Genomic DNA, 18,472 nt, shown 5'->3' with positions numbered 1-18,472 from the left:
TTTATTCTATTTACTTTTTTTTTAAACAAGTGTGAGTTAACTGTACTTCTGTCTGATTCATGGTTTCTGACAAGGACATAGACCTAGGACTCCGTTCATTCATAGGACATGGACCTAGGACTCCGTTCATTCATAGGACATAGGCCTAGGACTCCGGTCATTCATAGGACATGGACCTAGGACTCCGTTCATTCATAGGACATAGGCCTAGGACTCCGGTCATTCATAGGACATGGACCTAGGACTCCGTTCATTGATAGGACATGGACCTAAGATTACGTTTATTGATAGGACATGGACCTACGACTCCATTCATTAATAGGACATGGGCCTAGAACTCCGTTCATTCATAACATGTTCCTGGGGCCGCAGTACTGGCATCCACCAGCGGGTGTTTCCCGGCAGTGTGGGGCCGACATTATCTCCTGTGATCAGGCGTCACCTGAGCTTGATTGCAGGAGATATGTATTTATACTCGGCAAACACTCACACACTTGCCTTGGTATCTTCCTTGCGCCCTGACCTGAACCTGTGTGCAGTCACCTACAGAACTTCAATGGTTAAGCCAAAGAAAAAAACTTAAGTTTTTTCCAACCCATACAATCCTGCCATATTCCAGCCTGAAGTTCCAGTGCCCATTGCCCAGCCTGAAGTTCCGGTGCCCGTTTCCCAGCCTGAAGTTCCGGTACCCGTTTCCCAGCCTGAAGTTCCGTGCCCGTATCCCAACCTGCTGGGCCGGTGCCCATTACCCCTCCTGTGGAGCCGGTGCCCGTTACCCAGCCCGTGGAGTCCCGCTACAGCCCGTTACTTAGCTTATGGGGCCGGTACCCATTGCCCAGCCTGTGGGGCCGGTGCCCGCTACCCAGCCTGCTGAACCGGTGTCTGTCACCCGGCCTGATGAGCCAGTATCCGTCATCCAACTTGCTGAGTTGGTGCCCGTCACCCAGCTTGCTGAACCGGTGCCGTTGCCCAGCTTACTGGGCTGGTGCCCATTACCCAGCTTGTTGGGCCAGTGCCCGTTACCCAGCCTGCTGATATGGTGCTCGCTGCCCAGCCAGATGACCCGGAGCCTGCTACCCAGCCAGTTGACCTGGAGCCTGCTGCCCAGCCAGATGATCTGGAGCCTGCTGCCCAGCCAGATGACCCGGAGCCTGCTGCCCAGCCAGACGACCCGGAGCCTGCTGCCCATCCAGACGACCCGGAGCCTGCTGCCCAGCCAGATGACCCGGAGCCTGCTGCCCAGCCAGACGACCCGGAGCCTGCTACCCAGCCAGACGACCCGGAGCTTTCTACCCAGCCAGACGACCCGGAGCCTGCTGCCCAGCCAGACGACCCGGAGCCTGCTACCCAGCCAGACGACCCGGAGCCTGCTGCCCAGCCAGACAACCCGGTGCCTGCTGCCCAGCCAGACGACCCGGACCCTGCTGCCCAGCCAGATGACCCGGAGCCTGCCACCCAGCCTGATGTGCCTGTGCCTGCTGCCCGGTTTGATGTGCCACTGCTCGTTTTCCAGCTTGATGTGCCGCTGCCCACTGCCCAGCTTGAGGTGCCTCTGCCCGTTGCTCGGTTTAAAGCCATGGACCTTTGACATGCCCAGCTTGGTGTGACTCTGCCTGCTGCCCAGCTTGATGCTTTGGACTTTTTTCTTGCCCAGTTTGATATGCCTCTGTCCACTGCCCAGCTTGTGGCACTATCTGATCCTGGGGCCATAGTACTGGCGTCCACCAGTGGGTGTTTCCCGGCAGTGTGGGGCTGACATTATCTCCTGCAATCAGGAGTCACCTGAGCCTGATTGCAGGAGATGTGTATTTATACCCGGCAAACACACACACACTTGCCTTGGTATCTTCCTTGTGCCCTAACCTGATTCTAATCCTGACTCCCGAACCCTGTCCCTCCTGTGACCCTGTTACACTTACCTTTGCCTTGCAGCCTGTTCCATCCATCCTCTCCCTGTCATGTTTGTTGTTGCTACGACTAAGGCAATTGCCGAAACGCGTCAGCTTTATTGTCACTCTGATGTACCAATAAACAACACTTCAAAGATTACAGTTGCCAGCTCTCCTTATTACTGACCTCCCATTGATGACCCTGGCCTTGCTACGTTTATGATTTATTCCCCATTTATTATATATACCTGTCTGACTATTGTTATTTGTGGGTCTCAATTTGTGAGTTGGTTTGTTGTGCGCTGTGTTATATTGGAGGTGGTTGTGTTTATATTCTCACTTATCCTAATAAATTACTCTATTTTCACTTTACATGCGTTTGGTTTCCTCTGTTGCTGTCCACGTAGTTCTGGTCACACCTGATTTGTGACAAATTCATCTTCTCTACCACACCAGCCCCAAACCCTACTGGTACCCCATATGCACCATGCCTCTTAGAAGATGAAGTGTTAAGCTTTTCACATGATCGGCCCGCTCGGATCCGCCTGTCCGTTTTTCAGGCGGATCTGAGCGGGCTACCCATTGACTTCTATGGGCAGATGGATGTCAGTGGAGATGTGTCCGTTGACACTCGCCTGCCATCCGATCCAACAAGATCCTCTCAAAACAGACGGATGGCAATATGTTCACCATCTGTTCAGCGGATCGGATAAAAACTGACAGGCTGTCCGTTTTCATCCGATCTCCCCGTAGAGGCTCTGACAGGTCCGTCCCTGCACAACGAGAAGAGACGGACCTGTCAACCCGCCTGCTCAGTGGGGATCAATGGAGCAATACCCCTCCGAGCTAGTGGAGTCCGTCCAGCAGATCCGCCCTGTGTGAACCCAGCCTAAAGATCAGATGAAGTCTGGGCAAATGTCTCTATTCTGTCTGTGGCACCCTCTAGTGTGCTAGGTTGGGAGTGTAGCTGTAGAACATTTGTTTCAGCTCGGGGTTGGGCCTGAGCTGTGTAATCAGGGTTAGGGTTCAGTGAGAGTTCAGGCTGGATACCTTGTCTGACAACTCTCTCTGGCTCTTCCCCCTGGTCTGGAAGTTTGTAGCTTGGGAGTAAGGAAGGGCTGCCATGCATATTTATGAGGCCTTAGCCAATCCCCAGCTTTGGGCTGGCAGGGGGCAGAGCTTACCTCATAATTAGACATGAGTCATGCCAGCAGGAGCAATCAGGTGGAGGTTGGAGATGGAGTGCTAAAGGAGGCTGTTGGTGGCACGTGAGGGTGCCCCCTAGTGTGGGGGAGTGACCTCGGGCCTGGGGCTCGGATGCTGGAAGGATCTGACAAAACACATGGAGGGAACCCCTTCCTGGAGGCACGGGAGCAAGGAGAGAGGACAGTGGGAGCAGATCATAACGTCTGGGGGGATCTCCTGAGAGTCAGCCGGGTGGACGGGTGAGAGTCAGTCTGGAAGGACTGTGGGGAGAAGTTAGACGGGAGATATAGGAAAGAGGCAGCTGCAGTCAGGTGGGTTGGCAGGGCCTGAAGAGATGGTGCTGGGATCAGTAGCCACAGAAGTAATGAAAGCTGGACACTGAAATTCTGCTAAACAGCCAAGGGGCCTCAGGTTCCTGCCTGTAATGGGCTATTGCTTCATCTGACTGTTGGATAATTCCCAGTGTTCCAACTGGGGTCTGTAAGCAAGTGAGTGCTGGAGAAAACAGAGGAGCTGTATATAGGAGCTGTATATAGGGACTGTATATAGGAGCTGTATATAGGGACTGTATATAGGAGCTGAATATAGGGACTGTATATAGGAGCTGTATATAGGGACTGTATATAGGAGCTGTATATAGGGACTGTATATAGGAGCTGTATATAGGGACTGTATATAGGAGCTGTATATAGGGACTGTATATAGGAGCTGTATATAGGAACTGTATATGGAAGCTGTATATAGGGACTGTATATAGGGACTGTATATGGAAGCTGTATATAGGGACTGTATATAGGAGTTGTATATAGGGACTGTATATAGGAGCTGTATATAGGGACTGTATATAGGAGCTGTATATAGGGACTGTATATAGGAGCTGTATATAGGAAGAGTTCTCCCTGATGTTTGTTCTGAAATCAAATGGGCATCCCATAACCTCCCATCCCTATCCAAGTTCTTACCCTCAATGAAAAAACAAACAAAAAAAAAACCAAAGTCTAATGCCCCCTACACACGGTCGGATTTTCTGATGGACAATGTCCGATCGGAGCGTGTTGTCGGAAATTCCGACCGTGTGTGGGCGCCATCGACACACAAAGTTGGACAGCAGGAGATAAATTTTTTTCCGACAACAAAATCCGATCGCGTCAATTCCGACCGTGTGTGGCCTGTTCCGACGCACAAAGTGCCACGCATGCTCAGAAGAAATTCCGAGACGGGACAGCTCGTTCTGGTAAACTTAGCGTTCACAATGGATACAGCACTTTCGTCACGCTGCAATGTTAAATATGGTTTAATACAGCGCACTCTCTTCTTCTTTATAATGTGACAAGAATTAAGTAGTTTTGCTGCTCATATTCACACACACTTCTCACAAAGTTTTATTTGTGTTTTTTTAGTGGGATTCCCTGAATATATTGTTATTAGTTGTCACATCTGACAGTTTTATATTTTTTTATTTTTTTTTATTTTGGATTTTAAGCCTTTTTTTTTCTTTAATGTTTGGATTTTTTTTTTTGGCTGATCTTTGTTCAATGTTATTTTTATTTTTACTCCAGAATATTTTTGGGTGTGTTTTGTGTGGCAAGTTACCCCAACACCATTGATATCTTTTATTATTTAATCTCCAGGAGATTGTTTGGTGTTGGTGTCCCTTGTTCATTTCACATTGTATATTTGAAATGTACCTGAATCCTCACAAACAAACTGTCATTTTTGAAGTAAAACACATAGGAGAGTATAATTCAAAACAAAAATCCTTTATTAAGGGCTCAGAACCAAACAAAGAGGAAGGCAACACTGGATCAACATGAGAAATTAGTGAAGCCTGGGACCCCCACGGCAGACATCAATTCTTCAACATCAAAATTGTTGGCCTGAGGAGTCCATATGTAAGGGAGGGCAGTCTGGTCCAGAATTCGCAGAGATCCGGATAGCAGCAGATGACATCTGTGTCCCCAGGCTGTGGTACCACAAGAGGCTGCATCTTTTGGCCGACCAGACTGAACCCAGGGCAATCACTGTCTGGTCTTCCTTCCACGCTTCATTCCGGGCTGTGGCTGTGCAGGTGGAGATGTGGCAGGAGGAGGAGTAGGACCTGGAGGAGGAGGAGGACTGGGGGGACCTGGAGGAGGACTGGGGGGACCTGGAGGAGAGGGAGGAGGAGGACCTGCAGGAGGAGGAGGAGGACCATCCCAAAGATGTGTGTGAGGTGTAATTTGGCCCCTCATACCTTTCTCCAGAGCCTCCGATATGAGGGCCTCACACATGGCTTTTTGGCCCTCCTCCATCCTCTGCATTTTATAGGCTATGAAGGCAGCAATGTTCTCCTGCATGGTGTGGGGTGCTCCCAGGACCTCTGTAGCCCTCCAAAAGAATGCTATAGCAGCCTCCTCTAGGGCACTCGTCCTACTGCCACTTTCTGTTTTCAGGGGGGGTGGAGGGACCTTGATATCAGCCAGCCGGCTCGGCCCGGCCACCTCCTGGCTGAGACTTCCCTGTGTATGAAAAAGGGACATGGTTTTAGTTTTTGCATCATCAATCACAATCCTAAATTAGTACTCCCAACTAACATCTAGTTAACATCATTGATTGGACAAGCAGAAATATTTAGAGGAATGCTATACCTGGCTTAATCTGGGCTCCTCCACATGTGGCCTGGAAGGCTCTGGTTGGGCGTCAGAAGCTTCAGCCGGGGGGGAAGGAAGCGTGGAAGGAAGACTGGAGAGGGATGGCCTGGGTTCAGTCTGGCCTGCCAGAAAGTGCAGCCTGTCGTAGTACAACATCCTGGGGACATAGATGTCATCTGCTGCTCCGGATCTCTGCGAATCCTGGACCTTCTTGCGCTCCCTCAGATATGTGCTCCTCAGGCCACCAATTAATATCTTTAAATAGGTGATGTCTGCCGTGGGGGTCACCTGCTTCACAATTTCACACAATTGCTCCAGTGCTGCCTTCCTCTTTGCTTGGTTCTTGAAATGGGGGTGGGTAATCTCCCACAGACAGGGCAGCTCACTTAGCATATCTATGAATACTGACATGAAGTCATTGTCTTTCATTAAGATATCCATGTTCACTGCAAGACACAACACAAGACAAAGCCTAATGTCAGACAAAACTCTCCTAATCTTGTTACAATATAGGCCTCAATCTAGAAGCAGTATAGGCACAAGTTTGTCTCTTACCTTCGTTCTTACGATCGGCGCGTCCAATGCTCCTTCCTCCGCTCACAGATCGTACGTAATACGCACGCGTGTTACGCTTTATACACACTGCGCATGCGTGTAACACCGCCCGCCCCTGACGTTCTTTCTAGTGTATTCCCCGCCCCTTTTCGTTCGGCGCAGTGGGTGAAGAGCACATGGCGGAGTTACAGCAGGTGCGTGCTAATTCTAGCAACGAGGAGGAAAGCCCGGATCCAGGCACGTCCCAATACAGAAGGAGACGTTTTAAGGCCACAAATATGTCGTTTGGGGAGATGTTGGAGATGGTCGACATCATGAAGAAGTCCGACTATGACGGAAAATATGGGCCTTACCAACCCGAACATCCGAAAGGCCAAGATCATGGCGAAAGTGGTCAGGAGTCTTGAGAGGAATTTCGGGGTACGAAGATCTAAAGATCAGCTCAGGAAGCGGTGGTCGGACCTGAAGTTGAGAGAGCCAGAGCAGTACCGAAAGATCCGGAGAGTGCTGCAAAAAAGTAAGTAGTTGTGCTGTGTTCCTATTCTTTCTGTCTTTATTCTGTTCGTGCTGCTCCATATGCTTTTATTAATTGTAACGTTTAAAAAGGTCAACTTTAATGTTCATGGGCACATTATTCATTCGTATCAAACATTTTTCTTTCAGCCTCTAGAACACCATTGTTTAGGCCATATGCATTTTCACACATTTTTGGGGGCCTACTTGGATGCCAAATATTTGTTTGTGTAGATGGGTTTGTTACTAGAATGAAATGCAAACTAGATTGTGTGTAAGGAGAGGACACTGAGCAGCTGTTTTCACATCTGGACACTGGAGCACTAGTGTGGGACCCCAGAACACCATTTTTATTAGGGGGGCCACACAGGTGCTCCAGTGTATACTATAGGGGGGGCTACATCTGTGAAGCTTGTACTAAACAGGTAAAGTATTGCAGCTTGACAAAGGGCAATAAAAAATATACATCTTGGAACTCGGCTAAAATAGACAATTGTACCCCACTTCCTAGCAATGTTTCTTATTTCTAGTTCTGCCATCAAATATCTGTGTGCTAATTATACCATTTTTGTTTTGCATAGGGGAGAAAAGACTCGGAGGACACCCCTCATCCCAGGAGACCAGAGACCCCCCCTCTGGAAGAAGGGGAAATACCAACCCAAGAAGCTGAGCAGGAGGAAGAAGAAGATGTGGTGGAGATTGGCACCACAACAGGTGAGTGTCTGCGACCACAGATTCAGGTAAAAGAGATGGATGGTGGCAGATTTTTGAGACCTTTTTTTTTGTTCTTTATCTCTTTTTAGGTGATCGTGATCCAGAACGCTTTACATCTGAAAGTGCCCAGATACTGATCGAGGAGATCATGGGGTGTAATCTCCAATTGCAAAACATCCAGCAACAAATCAGTGATGTTATTAAAAAAAATAATAACATCATTGATGTTTTGGGGCGAATTTAAACCCCACAAAATCACCTGTTTTATCGTACGAACATTTTTTCAATGTTTAGAAAAGCCAAATTTGGAGGATGCACACAGTGTGCCAACATGTGCTATCTGCCATCAGGGGAGATCAATGGACGCGTTTTGGGGGTGCAACCCCTTCCTCAATTATAAAGTAGCGTTGAGGAAGGGCTTGCTCCCCCAAAACACGTCCCTTGATCCCCCCTGATGGCAGATAGCACATGTTGACATTCGTAAATTGGTGTGCATCTTCCAAATTTGGCTTTTCCAGGGGTGATTTCCCCCCATCTGAACGCTATATCAAACCCAGTTCCCAAATACTCATGTCTGATATAGCCTTCAGGTTTTACCTAATGTGAACTTTGTAAGTTCAAGTTTTTTGGCTTTCTTGTTGGTTTTACACAGGCCTGTTTTATCTGAAATGGATATTTCGATTTTTGATAATGCTACTGCAAAAATTGTTATACAACAAACATGTTGGTTTGTTTTAAAAACCTTTGGGAAATGCACATGTGATTGTGCAGGTATAAAAAAGTGCCTTACTCAAGAATGTGTGGATTATTGTCTCAACACTACAACACTTTTGGGGTGATGTAATTGCTGTTTTATGCAAAAATGGGGGTTATTTCCTAAGGGCAAATACACTTTGCACTACAAGTGCAGGTTCAGTGCAGTTGCAAGTGCACTTGTAGTGAAATGTGTTTTTGCATTTAGGAAGTACCAGCCAACAGTGTTTTTTATAAGGTTACCCAATCACGACATTTTCTGTACTCAACACATTTCTGTCAGGGTCAGCTAAAACAAACACAAGCAGTAAATGTCCACAAAGAATTTCTTTTGGTTGTTTTTTATTTGAAAAAGGTGTCACAGATTGTCTGGCATATTGATAGCCCCCCTACCCGCAAAGAACTCCAGGTAGCGTAACCGGACATCACGGGCATTCAGGGAGGGCAAGCCAGGACGGCCACTTTCAAGCGCCGTCAGTGTTGATAGTTACATAGTTACATAGTAGGTGAGGTTGAAAAAAGACACACGTCCATCAAGTCCAACCTATGTGTGTGATTATGTGTCAGTATTACATTATATATCCCTGTATGTTGCGGTCATTCAGGTGATTATCTAATAGTTTCTTGAAGCTATCAATGCTCCCCGCTGATACCACCGCCTGTGGAAGGGAATTCCACATCCTTACCGCTCTTACAGTAAAGAACCCTCTACGTAGTTTAAGGTTAAACCTCTTTTCTTCTAATTGTAATGAGTGGCCCCGAGTCTTATTAAACTCTCTTCTGCGAAAAAGTTTTATCCCTATTGTGGGGTCACCAGTCCGGTATTTATATATTGTGGGGTCACCAGTCCGGTATTTGTATATTGTGGGGTCACCAGTCCGGTATTTGTAAATTTAAATCATATCCCCTCTCAAGCGTCTCTTCTCCAGAGAGAATAAGTTCAACGCTCGCAACCTTTCCTCATAACTAAGATCCTCCAGACCCTTTATTAGCTTTGTTGCCCTTCTTTGTACTCGCTCCATTTCCAGTACATCCTTCCTGAGGACTGGTGCCCAGAACTGGACAGCATACTCCAGGTGCGGGCGGACCAGAGTCTTGTAGAGCGGGAGAATTATCATTTTATCTCTGGAGTTGATCCCCTTTTTAATGCCAATATTCTGTTTGCCTTATTAGCAGCAGCTTGGCATTGCATGCCATTGCTGAGCCTATCATCTACTAGGACCCCCAGGTCCTTTTCCATCCTAGATTCCCCCAGAGGTTCTCCCCCCAGTGTATAGATTGCATTCATATTTTTGCCACCCAAATGCATTATTTTACATTTTTCTACATTGAACCTCATTTGCCATGTAGTCGCCCACCCCATTAATTTGTTCAGGTCTTTTTGCAAGGTTTCCACATCCTGCGGAGAAGTTATTGCCCTGCTTAGCTTAGTATCGTCTGCAAATACAGAGATTGAACTGTTTATCCCATCCTCCAGATCGTTTATAAACAAATTAAATAGGATTGGTCCCAGCACAGAACCCTGGGGAACCCCACTACCCACCCCTGACTATTCTGAGTACTCCCCATTTATCACCACCCTCTGAACACGCCCTTGTAGCCAGTTTTCAATCCAGGTACTCACCCTATGGTCCATGCCAACGCACCTTATTTTGTACAGTAAACGTTTATGGGGAACTGTGTCAAATGCTTTTGTAAAATCCAGATACATCACATCTACGGGACTTCCTTTATCTAGATGGCAACTCACCTCCTCATAGAAGGTTAATAGATTGGTTTGGAACGATTCTTTATGAATCCATGCTGATTACTGCTAATGATATCGTTCTTATTACTAAAATCTTGTATATAGTCCCTTATCATCCCCTCCAAGATTTTACATACTATTGATGTTAGGCTAACTGGTCTGGATGGATTACGGATTCCGGCCTCAGGCCCAACTGAGCCAGCATAGTTGGCTGAATGTTTTCTTAAAAAATTATGGAGAACACAGCAGGCAAGTATTATATGGTTCAGTTTATACTCCGCCATATGGATGGGTGTCAGAAATAATCGGAACCGGCTGGCCAGGATTCCAAATGTGTTCTCCACCACTCTTCGGGCTCTGGCCAGCCGCTAATTAAAAATCCTCTGTTCCGGGGTGAGGGTCCTCATCGGGAATGGCCGCATCAGGTGGTCCCCCAGCGCAAATGCTTCATCAGCAACGAACACAAATGAGAGACCTTCAACATTGTCCTCTGGAGGTGGCAAGTCCAAGCTGCCATTCTGGAGACGCCTGTAGAACTCCGTCTGGGCGATCACTCCACCATCGGACATCCGGCCATTCTTCCCCACGTCCACATACAGGAACTCGTAATTAGCCGACACCACCGCCAACATCACTATACTATTAAACCCCTTTTAATTATAATAGTACAACCCCGAGTTGGGTGGTGGGACGATGTGGACGTGTTTCCCATCAATTGCCCCTCCGCAGTTAGGAAAGTCCCACCGCTGGGCAAAGTGGGAGGCCACAGTCTGCCATTCCTGTGGCGTTGAAGGAAACTGTTGAGGAAAAAACAATAAACATTACTATTTTTTCACAGAAACATGGCAAGCAGATTATACACAAACATTATGGGGCAACCTCCAGATAGCATTTACTAAGGGGAATTTACCAAGGCCAAAGTATAAGGTACACCTATCATATTCCCCCTCCCCCCCTCTCATGGGCCATTTCTAACATTATAGGGGGGGAACTCTTGGACAGGTAACCCTCTTCACTTCATTGAGAGATGAATGCCTAAATAATGTGTATTACTTGGAACAGCCCCTCCTTAGTTACACTATTGGCAGCCCACTGGACAGGTAAGAAGTGTCAGAATACAAAGATATAAATACACACTGTACACATTTGAGGACATTTGGATATTCTGCTATTACCTATCAAGATAATAATAGGATACCAAAACTTTAAACAGTACCATTGGAAAGTATACAGGCAGGCCCTTGCACTACATGCTTTGGGGAATTCATCCATAAATCTGACCAGTAAAGAGATGGGTATAGTGTGTATGGGTTTGGCAAAGTCAGCAGATAGATGATTGAGGATAGAGAATTGGGATCAGCTGACTTAGCAGTTGGGGGAGGGAGGGTTAAAAAAATTTGGGGACACTACAAAAAAAACCCTCTGGCACTCTGGAAATGTTATTTTTGATTTAAATTCAGGCAAACATTTTAGAGGGTGTTTGGGGTAAAGCACTACTATGGAGCTAATAAAATACATTGTTAAGTGACTACATGAGGTGAATATAGGCCAGGAAAGACCATGCTGGGGAGGTTATTGAAGGGCAAATATGTATGAAGGACATAAAATAATAATTACATAAAAATCCAGCATGCATGAGAACAAAGGGGACATTCACATCATATTACAATCATGGTAATTAGGGAATGAGGGAAGAAATACAATATATTATCAAACATTAAATACAATAAAATGTGAGATAAAAGGATAAAAATCTTACCTTCATATACTCCTTCTGCAGGACCTGGATGATGGCAGAACAGGTCTCTGGGATAATGATACCCAGAGCCTGGGGGGAGATGCCTGTCGAGAACTTGAGGTCCTGCAGACTTCTCCCTGTGGCCAAATACCGCAAGGTAGCGACCAACCTCTGCTCCGGAATGATGGCTTGCCTCATGCAGGTATCCTGCCTGCTGATATAGGGGGTCAGCGAAGCCAACAAACGGTGAAATACGGGGTCCGTCATCCTGAGAAAGTTCCTGAAATCATCAGGATTATTCTCACGGATCTCACGGAGCAAAAGCATATGAGAGAACTGGTCACGCTGAAGCAACCAATTCTTGGTCCATGAACTCCTCCCCACCCTGTTCATGGACTGGACTTGCGTCAAGGTCAGGACCCCAACACCAAGCCCCCGCACAGCACGAACTCTACGAGGAGTACGCATACGAAACATGGCTAGAAAACGGTCGGCTGCTCAGAACGAAGTAACAGAACGCACTGAAGAACAGCAAGGCCTGTGAAGAGCGACCTGAAAAACAGCAACGAGCGGGCAAGATCGCACAGAAAACTCTGATACGAACTGACTGCACGCACTGAAGAGCAGATACAAACCCACAAGCACAAACTGAACAGCAGAAAACGATCCGAAAGCCACGAGTCTGAAAAAGCGCGAATCGTCTCTCACCAAACTTTTACTAACACGAGATTAGCAAAAGGAGCCCAAAGGGTGCCGCGCTTGGTTCTGAACCGGCCTTTTCTAGTCTCGTCGTACGTGGTGTACGTCACCGCGTACTTGGCGATCGGAAATTCTGACAACTTTGTGCGACCGTGTGTAGGCAAAACAAGTTTGAGCCAACATCCGTCGGAAAAAATCCTAGGATTTTGTTGTCGGAATGTCCGAACAAAGTCCAAACGTGTGTACGGGGCATTAGACTGTTCTTTGTCTCCAGTGTGCCTGTCTCTGTGATGTGATGTGCCTGTCTCTGCAGGGTGCAGGTTACTTGCGGCTCCTTAGGGGGGGTACGCTGCATGTCTTTCTATTACAGATTGGTTTCTGACCATAAGAACTGTGCCGGATCAGAATTCTGAAGACCACCAAGTGGCTACCTGGGAGGAATTTATTGTACTAATAACTATAAATTCAGGAATTCGAAAGTATGTGGAAGCTGTGGATGGAGAAGGTGGGGCGCCCCAAAAAGCGGGTACGGTGCGGAGCAGACCAAGCGATAGGCTCAATATAGGTATATAGGTCATTGGAACCCTTGATGGCAATGAGTGCTATAGAGAGGTGGTTTTGATATGTATATTCTTAGCCAAACAAAAGTTTAAATGGACACATATTAAATATTGGGGGAGGGCGGGGGGGTGGATTTGGGAACAGGTAATTTTCTGTATAACACCGGTTATGTCAGTAGATGACGGGCATGGGGAGCCCACGAGTTTGCTTTTATATACCCTTCTTTTCTCTCTCTTCTCTATTTTTTTCTCTTTTTACTTTTTCCTTTTTTCTCTAAATTGGTTCAGTAAAAGATAAGCTTCACCTGACATCGGGCCTCAGCCTAGCTACAGCTGGGCTTATGGGGTCGGAGAAATAAGGAATTGTGGGTAAAGTAATGTAATAAAGTCTTATATTGAGATGTTATAAAAGGAAATGAGGAAATGCATAATCCACTATGATGTGAATCTGAGAAGGCGACAGTTAATGAACATCGAGCTGATGTGAAAAAAAAAAAAATAACTATAAATACTGAAAAACATAAAGAACCCACCCGAGTCCCATCCCCCTCCACTCAATATTCTCCATCATTATAATTGGGCAATACTGAGGACAGATCCAATAATGATTGGTGATACCGACATCCACACAGAGAAGGAACCAGACGCCTTCAATTCTTACCAAAAACCTGAGCCTGGAACGTTCCACAAGATGACAACGGCGGGTCCTTCTCCAAATCTCTGACATCTTTCCTGTGAGGAACCTTCACTGGGAGGTTCAGGTCTGTCCTGCTATAAACACCTAGATATAGGAAAGTGTCAGAGACGGAATCACCAGAAATGATCAACAGCAAATACAACCAACCTTCATCTTCTGAAGAATACTGTGCTGGACCCCACAGGACAGACATATACCGAGAATACTGTGCTGGACCCCACAGGACAGACATATACCGAGAATACTGTGCTGGACCCCACAGGACAAACATGTACCGAGAATACTGGGCTGGACCTCACAGGACAGACATATACCAAGAATACTGTGCTGGACCCCACAGGACAGACATATACCGAGAATACTGTGCTGGACCCCACAGAACAGACATATACCGAGAATACTGTGCTGGACCCCACAGGACAGACATATACCGAGAATACTGTGCTGGACCCCACAGGACAGACATGTACCGAGAATACTGTGCTGGACCCCACAGGACAGACATATACCGAGAATACTGTGCTGGACCCCCACAGGACAGACATATACCAAGAATACTGTGCTGGACCCCCACAGGACAGACATATACCAAGAATACTGGGCTGGACCCCACAGGACAGACATATACCGAGAATACTGTGCTGGACCCCCACAGGACAGACATATACCGAGAATACTGTGCTGGACCCCACAGGACAGACATATACCGAGAATACTATGCTGGACCCCACAGGACAGATATATACCGAGAATACTGTGCTCGGACCCCACAGGACAGACATGTACCGAGAATATTGTGCTGGACCCCACAGGACAGACATATACCAAGAATACTGTGCTGGACCCCACAGGACAGACATATACCGAGAATACTGTGCTGGACCCCACAGGACAGACATATACCGAGAATACTGTGCTGGGACCCCACAGGACAGACATGTACCGAGAATATTGTGCTGGACCCCACAGGACAGACATATACCAAGAATACTGTGCTGGACCCCACAGGACAGACATATACCGAGAATACTGTGCTGGACCCCACAGGACAGACATATACCGAGAATACTGTGCTGGACCCCACAGGACAGACATATACCAAGAATACTGTGCTGGGACCCCACAGGACAGACATACTAAGAATATTGTGCTGGACCCCACAGGACAGACATATACCGAGAATATGGGCCTTATATCAATCCTTTTCTTACCGTTATTTAGCGCTCTCTCGGTCAGCCATCGGGGGCCGAACACTTCATCCACACTCTCAGCATGGCAAAGAAGGAGGATTCGGGGTGGTGTCACCTGTGGGCACATGGGAATCAGTCAGGAGGGGGGATGGAGGGAGGCTCCTGATTTCCTCTAAGAGGTGACAACACAGAACAACTGCTGGACCGAAATCCCCACCAGTGTTGTCAGCCCGGAGCTTCCTGCTGAACACTGACAGCGCTTTACTGCTTCTGAGATGTGCCCCATGTATGTTCAGGTCAGTGGGGTGGTGAGATGTGCCCCATGTATGTTCAGGTCAGTGGGGTGGTGAGATGTGCCCCATGTATGTTCAGGTCAGTGGGGTGGTGAGATGTGCCCCATGTATGTTCAGGTCAGTGGGGTGGTGAGATGTGCCCCATGTATGTTCAGGTCAGTGGGGTGGTGAGATGTGTGTTCAGGTCAGTGGGGTGGTGAGATGTATGTTCAGGTCAGTGGGGTGGTGAGATGTGTGTTCAGGTCAGTGGGGTGGTGAGATGTGTGTTCAGGTCAGTGGGGTGGTGAGATGTATGTTCAGGTCAGTGGGGTAGTGAGATGTGTGTTCAGGTCAGTGGGGTGGTGAGATGTATGTTCAGGTCAGTGGGGTGGTGAGATGTGTGTTCAGGTCAGTGGGGTGGTGAGATGTGTGCTCAGGTCAGTGGGGTGGTGAGATGTGTGTTCAGGTCAGTGGGGTGGTGAGATGTGTGTTCAGGTCAGTGGGGTGGTGAGATGTGTGTTCAGGTCAGTGGGGTGGTGAGATGTATGTTCAGGTCAGTGGGATGGTGAGATGTGTGTTCAGGTCAGTGGGGTGGTGAGATGTGTTGTCAGGTCAGTGGGGTGGTGAGATGTGTGTTCAGGTCAGTGGGATGGTGAGATGTGTGTTCAGGTCAGTGGAGTGGTGAGATGTATGTTCAGGTCAGTGGGGTGGTGAGATGTATGTTCAGGTCAGTGGGGTGGTGAGAGGTGTGTTCAGGTCAGTGGGGTGGTGAGATGTGTGTTCAGGTCAGTGGGGTGGTGAGATGTATGTTCAGGTCAGTGGGGTGGTGAGATGTATGTTCAGGTCAGTGGGGTGGTGAGATGTGTGTTCAGGTCAGTGGGGTGGTGAGATGTATGTTCAGGTCAGTGGGATGGTGAGATGTATGTTCAGGTCAGCGGGGTGGTGAGATGTGTGTTCAGGTCAGTGGGGTGGTGAGATGTATGTTCAGGTCAGTGGGGTGGTGAGATGTATGTTCAGGTCAGTGGGGTGGTGAGATGTGTGTTCAGGTCAGTGGGGTGGTGAGATGTATGTTCAGGTCAGTGGGATGGTGAGATGTGTGTTCAGGTCAGTGGGGTGGTGAGATGTGTTGTCAGGTCAGTGGGGTGGTGAGATGTGTGTTCAGGTCAGTGGGATGGTGAGATGTGTGTTCAGGTCAGTGGAGTGGTGAGATGTATGTTCAGGTCAGTGGGGTGGTGAGATGTATGTTCAGGTCAGTGGGGTGGTGAGAGGTGTGTTCAGGTCAGTGGGGTGGTGAGATGTGTGTTCAGGTCAGTGGGGTGGTGAGATGTGTGTTCAGGTCAGTGGGGTGGTGAGATGTGTGTTCAGGTCAGTGGGGTGGTGAGATGTATGTTCAGGTCAGTGGGGTGGTGAGATGTGTGTTCAGGTCAGTGGGGTGGTGAGATGTATGTTCAGGTCAGTGGGGTGGTGAGAGGTGTGTTCAGGTCAGTGGGGTGGTGAGATGTATGTTCAGGTCAGTGGGGTGGTGAGATGTGTGTTCAGGTCAGTGGGGTGGTGAGATGTGTGTTCAGGTCAGTGAGGTGGTGAGATGTATGTTCAGGTCAGTGGGGTGGTGAGATGTGTGTTCAGGTCAGTGGGGTGGTGAGATGTGTGTTCAGGTCAGTGGGGTGGTGAGATGTGTGTTCAGGTCAGTGGGGTGGTGAGATGTGTGTTCAGGTCAGTGGGGTGGTGAGATGTATGTTCAGGTCAGTGGGGTGGTGAGATGTGTGTTCAGGTCAGCGGGGTGGTGAGATGTGTGTGTTCAGGTCAGCGGGGTGGTGAGATGTGTGTGTTCAGGTCAGTGGGGTGGTGAGATGTGTGTTCAGGTCAGTGGGGTGGTGAGATGTGTGTTCAGGTCAGTGGGGTGGTGAGATGTATGTTCAGGTCAGTGGGGTGGTGAGATGTGTGTTCAGGTCAGTGGGGTGGTGAGATGTGTGTTCAGGTCAGTGGGGTGGTGAGATGTGTGTTCAGGTCAGTGGGGTGGGGAGATGTGTGTTCAGGTCAGTGGGGTGGTGAGATGTGTGTTCAGGTCAGTGGGGTGGTGAGATGTGTGTTCAGGTCAGTGGGGTGGTGAGATGTGTGTGTTCAGGTCAGTGGGGTGGTGAGATGTGTGTTCAGGTCAGTGGGATGGTGAGATGTGTGTTCAGGTCAGTGGGGTGGTGAGATGTGCCTCGTGTATGTTCAGGTCAGTGGGGTGGTGAGATGTGCCTCGTGTATGTTCAGGTCAGTGGGGTGGTGAGACGTGTGTTCAGGTCAGTGGGGTGGTGAGATGTATGTTCAGGTCAGTGGGGTGGTGAGATGTGTGTTCAGGTCAGTGGGGTGGTGAGATGTATGTTCAGGTCAGTGGGGTGGTGAGATGTGTGTTCAGGTCAGTGGGGTGGTGAGATGTATGTTCAGGTCAGTGGGGTGGTGAGATGTGTGTTCAGGTCAGTGGGATGGTGAGATGTGTGTTCAGGTCAGTGGGGTGGTGAGATGTGCCTCGTGTATGTTCAGGTCAGTGGGGTGGTGAGATGTATGTTCAGGTCAGTGGGGTGGTGAGATGTGTGTTCAGGTCAGTGGGGTGGTGAGATGTGTGTTCAGGTCAGTGGGGTGGTGAGATGTATGTTCAGGTCAGTGGGGTGGTGAGATGTGTGTGTTCAGGTCAGCGGGGTGGTGAGATGTATGTTCAGGTCAGTGGGGTGGTGAGATGTATGTTCAGGTCAGTGGGGTGGTGAGATGTGTGTTCAGGTCAGTGGGGTGGTGAGATGTGTGTTCAGGTCAGTGGGGTGGTGAGATGTGTGTTCAGGTCAGTGGGGTGGTGAGATGTGTGTTCAGGTCAGTGGGGTGGTGAGACGTGTGTTCAGGTCAGTGGGGTGGTGAGATGTATGTTCAGGTCAGTGGGGTGGTGAGATGTGTGTTCAGGTCAGTGGGGTGGTGAGATGTGTGTTCAGGTCAGTGGGGTGGTGAGATGTGTGTTCAGGTCAGTGGGGTGGTGAGATGTGTGTTCAGGTCAGTGGGGTGGGGAGATGTGTGTTCAGGTCAGTGGGGTGGTGAGATGTATGTTCAGGTCAGTGGGGTGGTGAGATGTGTGTTCAGGTCAGTGGGGTGGTGAGACGTGTGTTCAGGTCAGTGGGGTGGTGAGATGTATGTTCAGGTCAGTGGGGTGGTGAGATGTGTGTTCAGGTCAGTGGGGTGGTGAGATGTGTGTTCAGGTCAGTGGGGTGGTGAGATGTGTGTTCAGGTCAGTGGGGTGGTGAGATGTGTGTTCAGGTCAGTGGGGTGGGGAGATGTGTG

General features: G+C 48.5%; 2 protein-coding genes across 3 annotated transcripts in view; both read right to left on the bottom strand.

Annotated features, from left to right (window-relative positions):
• Positions 1 to 18,472, bottom strand: part of LOC141129552 (myoferlin-like) — a 644,669-nt gene that overhangs the window by 455,919 nt on the left and 170,278 nt on the right. The gene's annotated exons all lie outside the window — the stretch shown is intronic.
• Positions 1 to 18,472, bottom strand: part of UBASH3A (ubiquitin associated and SH3 domain containing A) — a 57,178-nt gene that overhangs the window by 21,379 nt on the left and 17,327 nt on the right. For both annotated transcript variants that reach the window (XM_073617642.1, XM_073617641.1), the window contains exons 3-4: positions 14,913 to 15,006; positions 13,666 to 13,785 (exon numbers count right to left, since the gene is read on the bottom strand). In XM_073617642.1, coding sequence (XP_073473743.1) covers positions 13,666 to 13,785; positions 14,913 to 15,006 — 214 coding nt within the window. The remainder of the gene's footprint in view (positions 1 to 13,665; positions 13,786 to 14,912; positions 15,007 to 18,472) is intronic.

The sequence above is a fragment of the Aquarana catesbeiana genome, linkage group LG02 (assembly GCF_042186555.1).
Source record: "Aquarana catesbeiana isolate 2022-GZ linkage group LG02, ASM4218655v1, whole genome shotgun sequence".
NCBI classification, from domain to species: Eukaryota; Metazoa; Chordata; class Amphibia; order Anura; family Ranidae; genus Aquarana; species Aquarana catesbeiana.
This window is presented reverse-complemented; position numbering and strand designations above follow the sequence as displayed.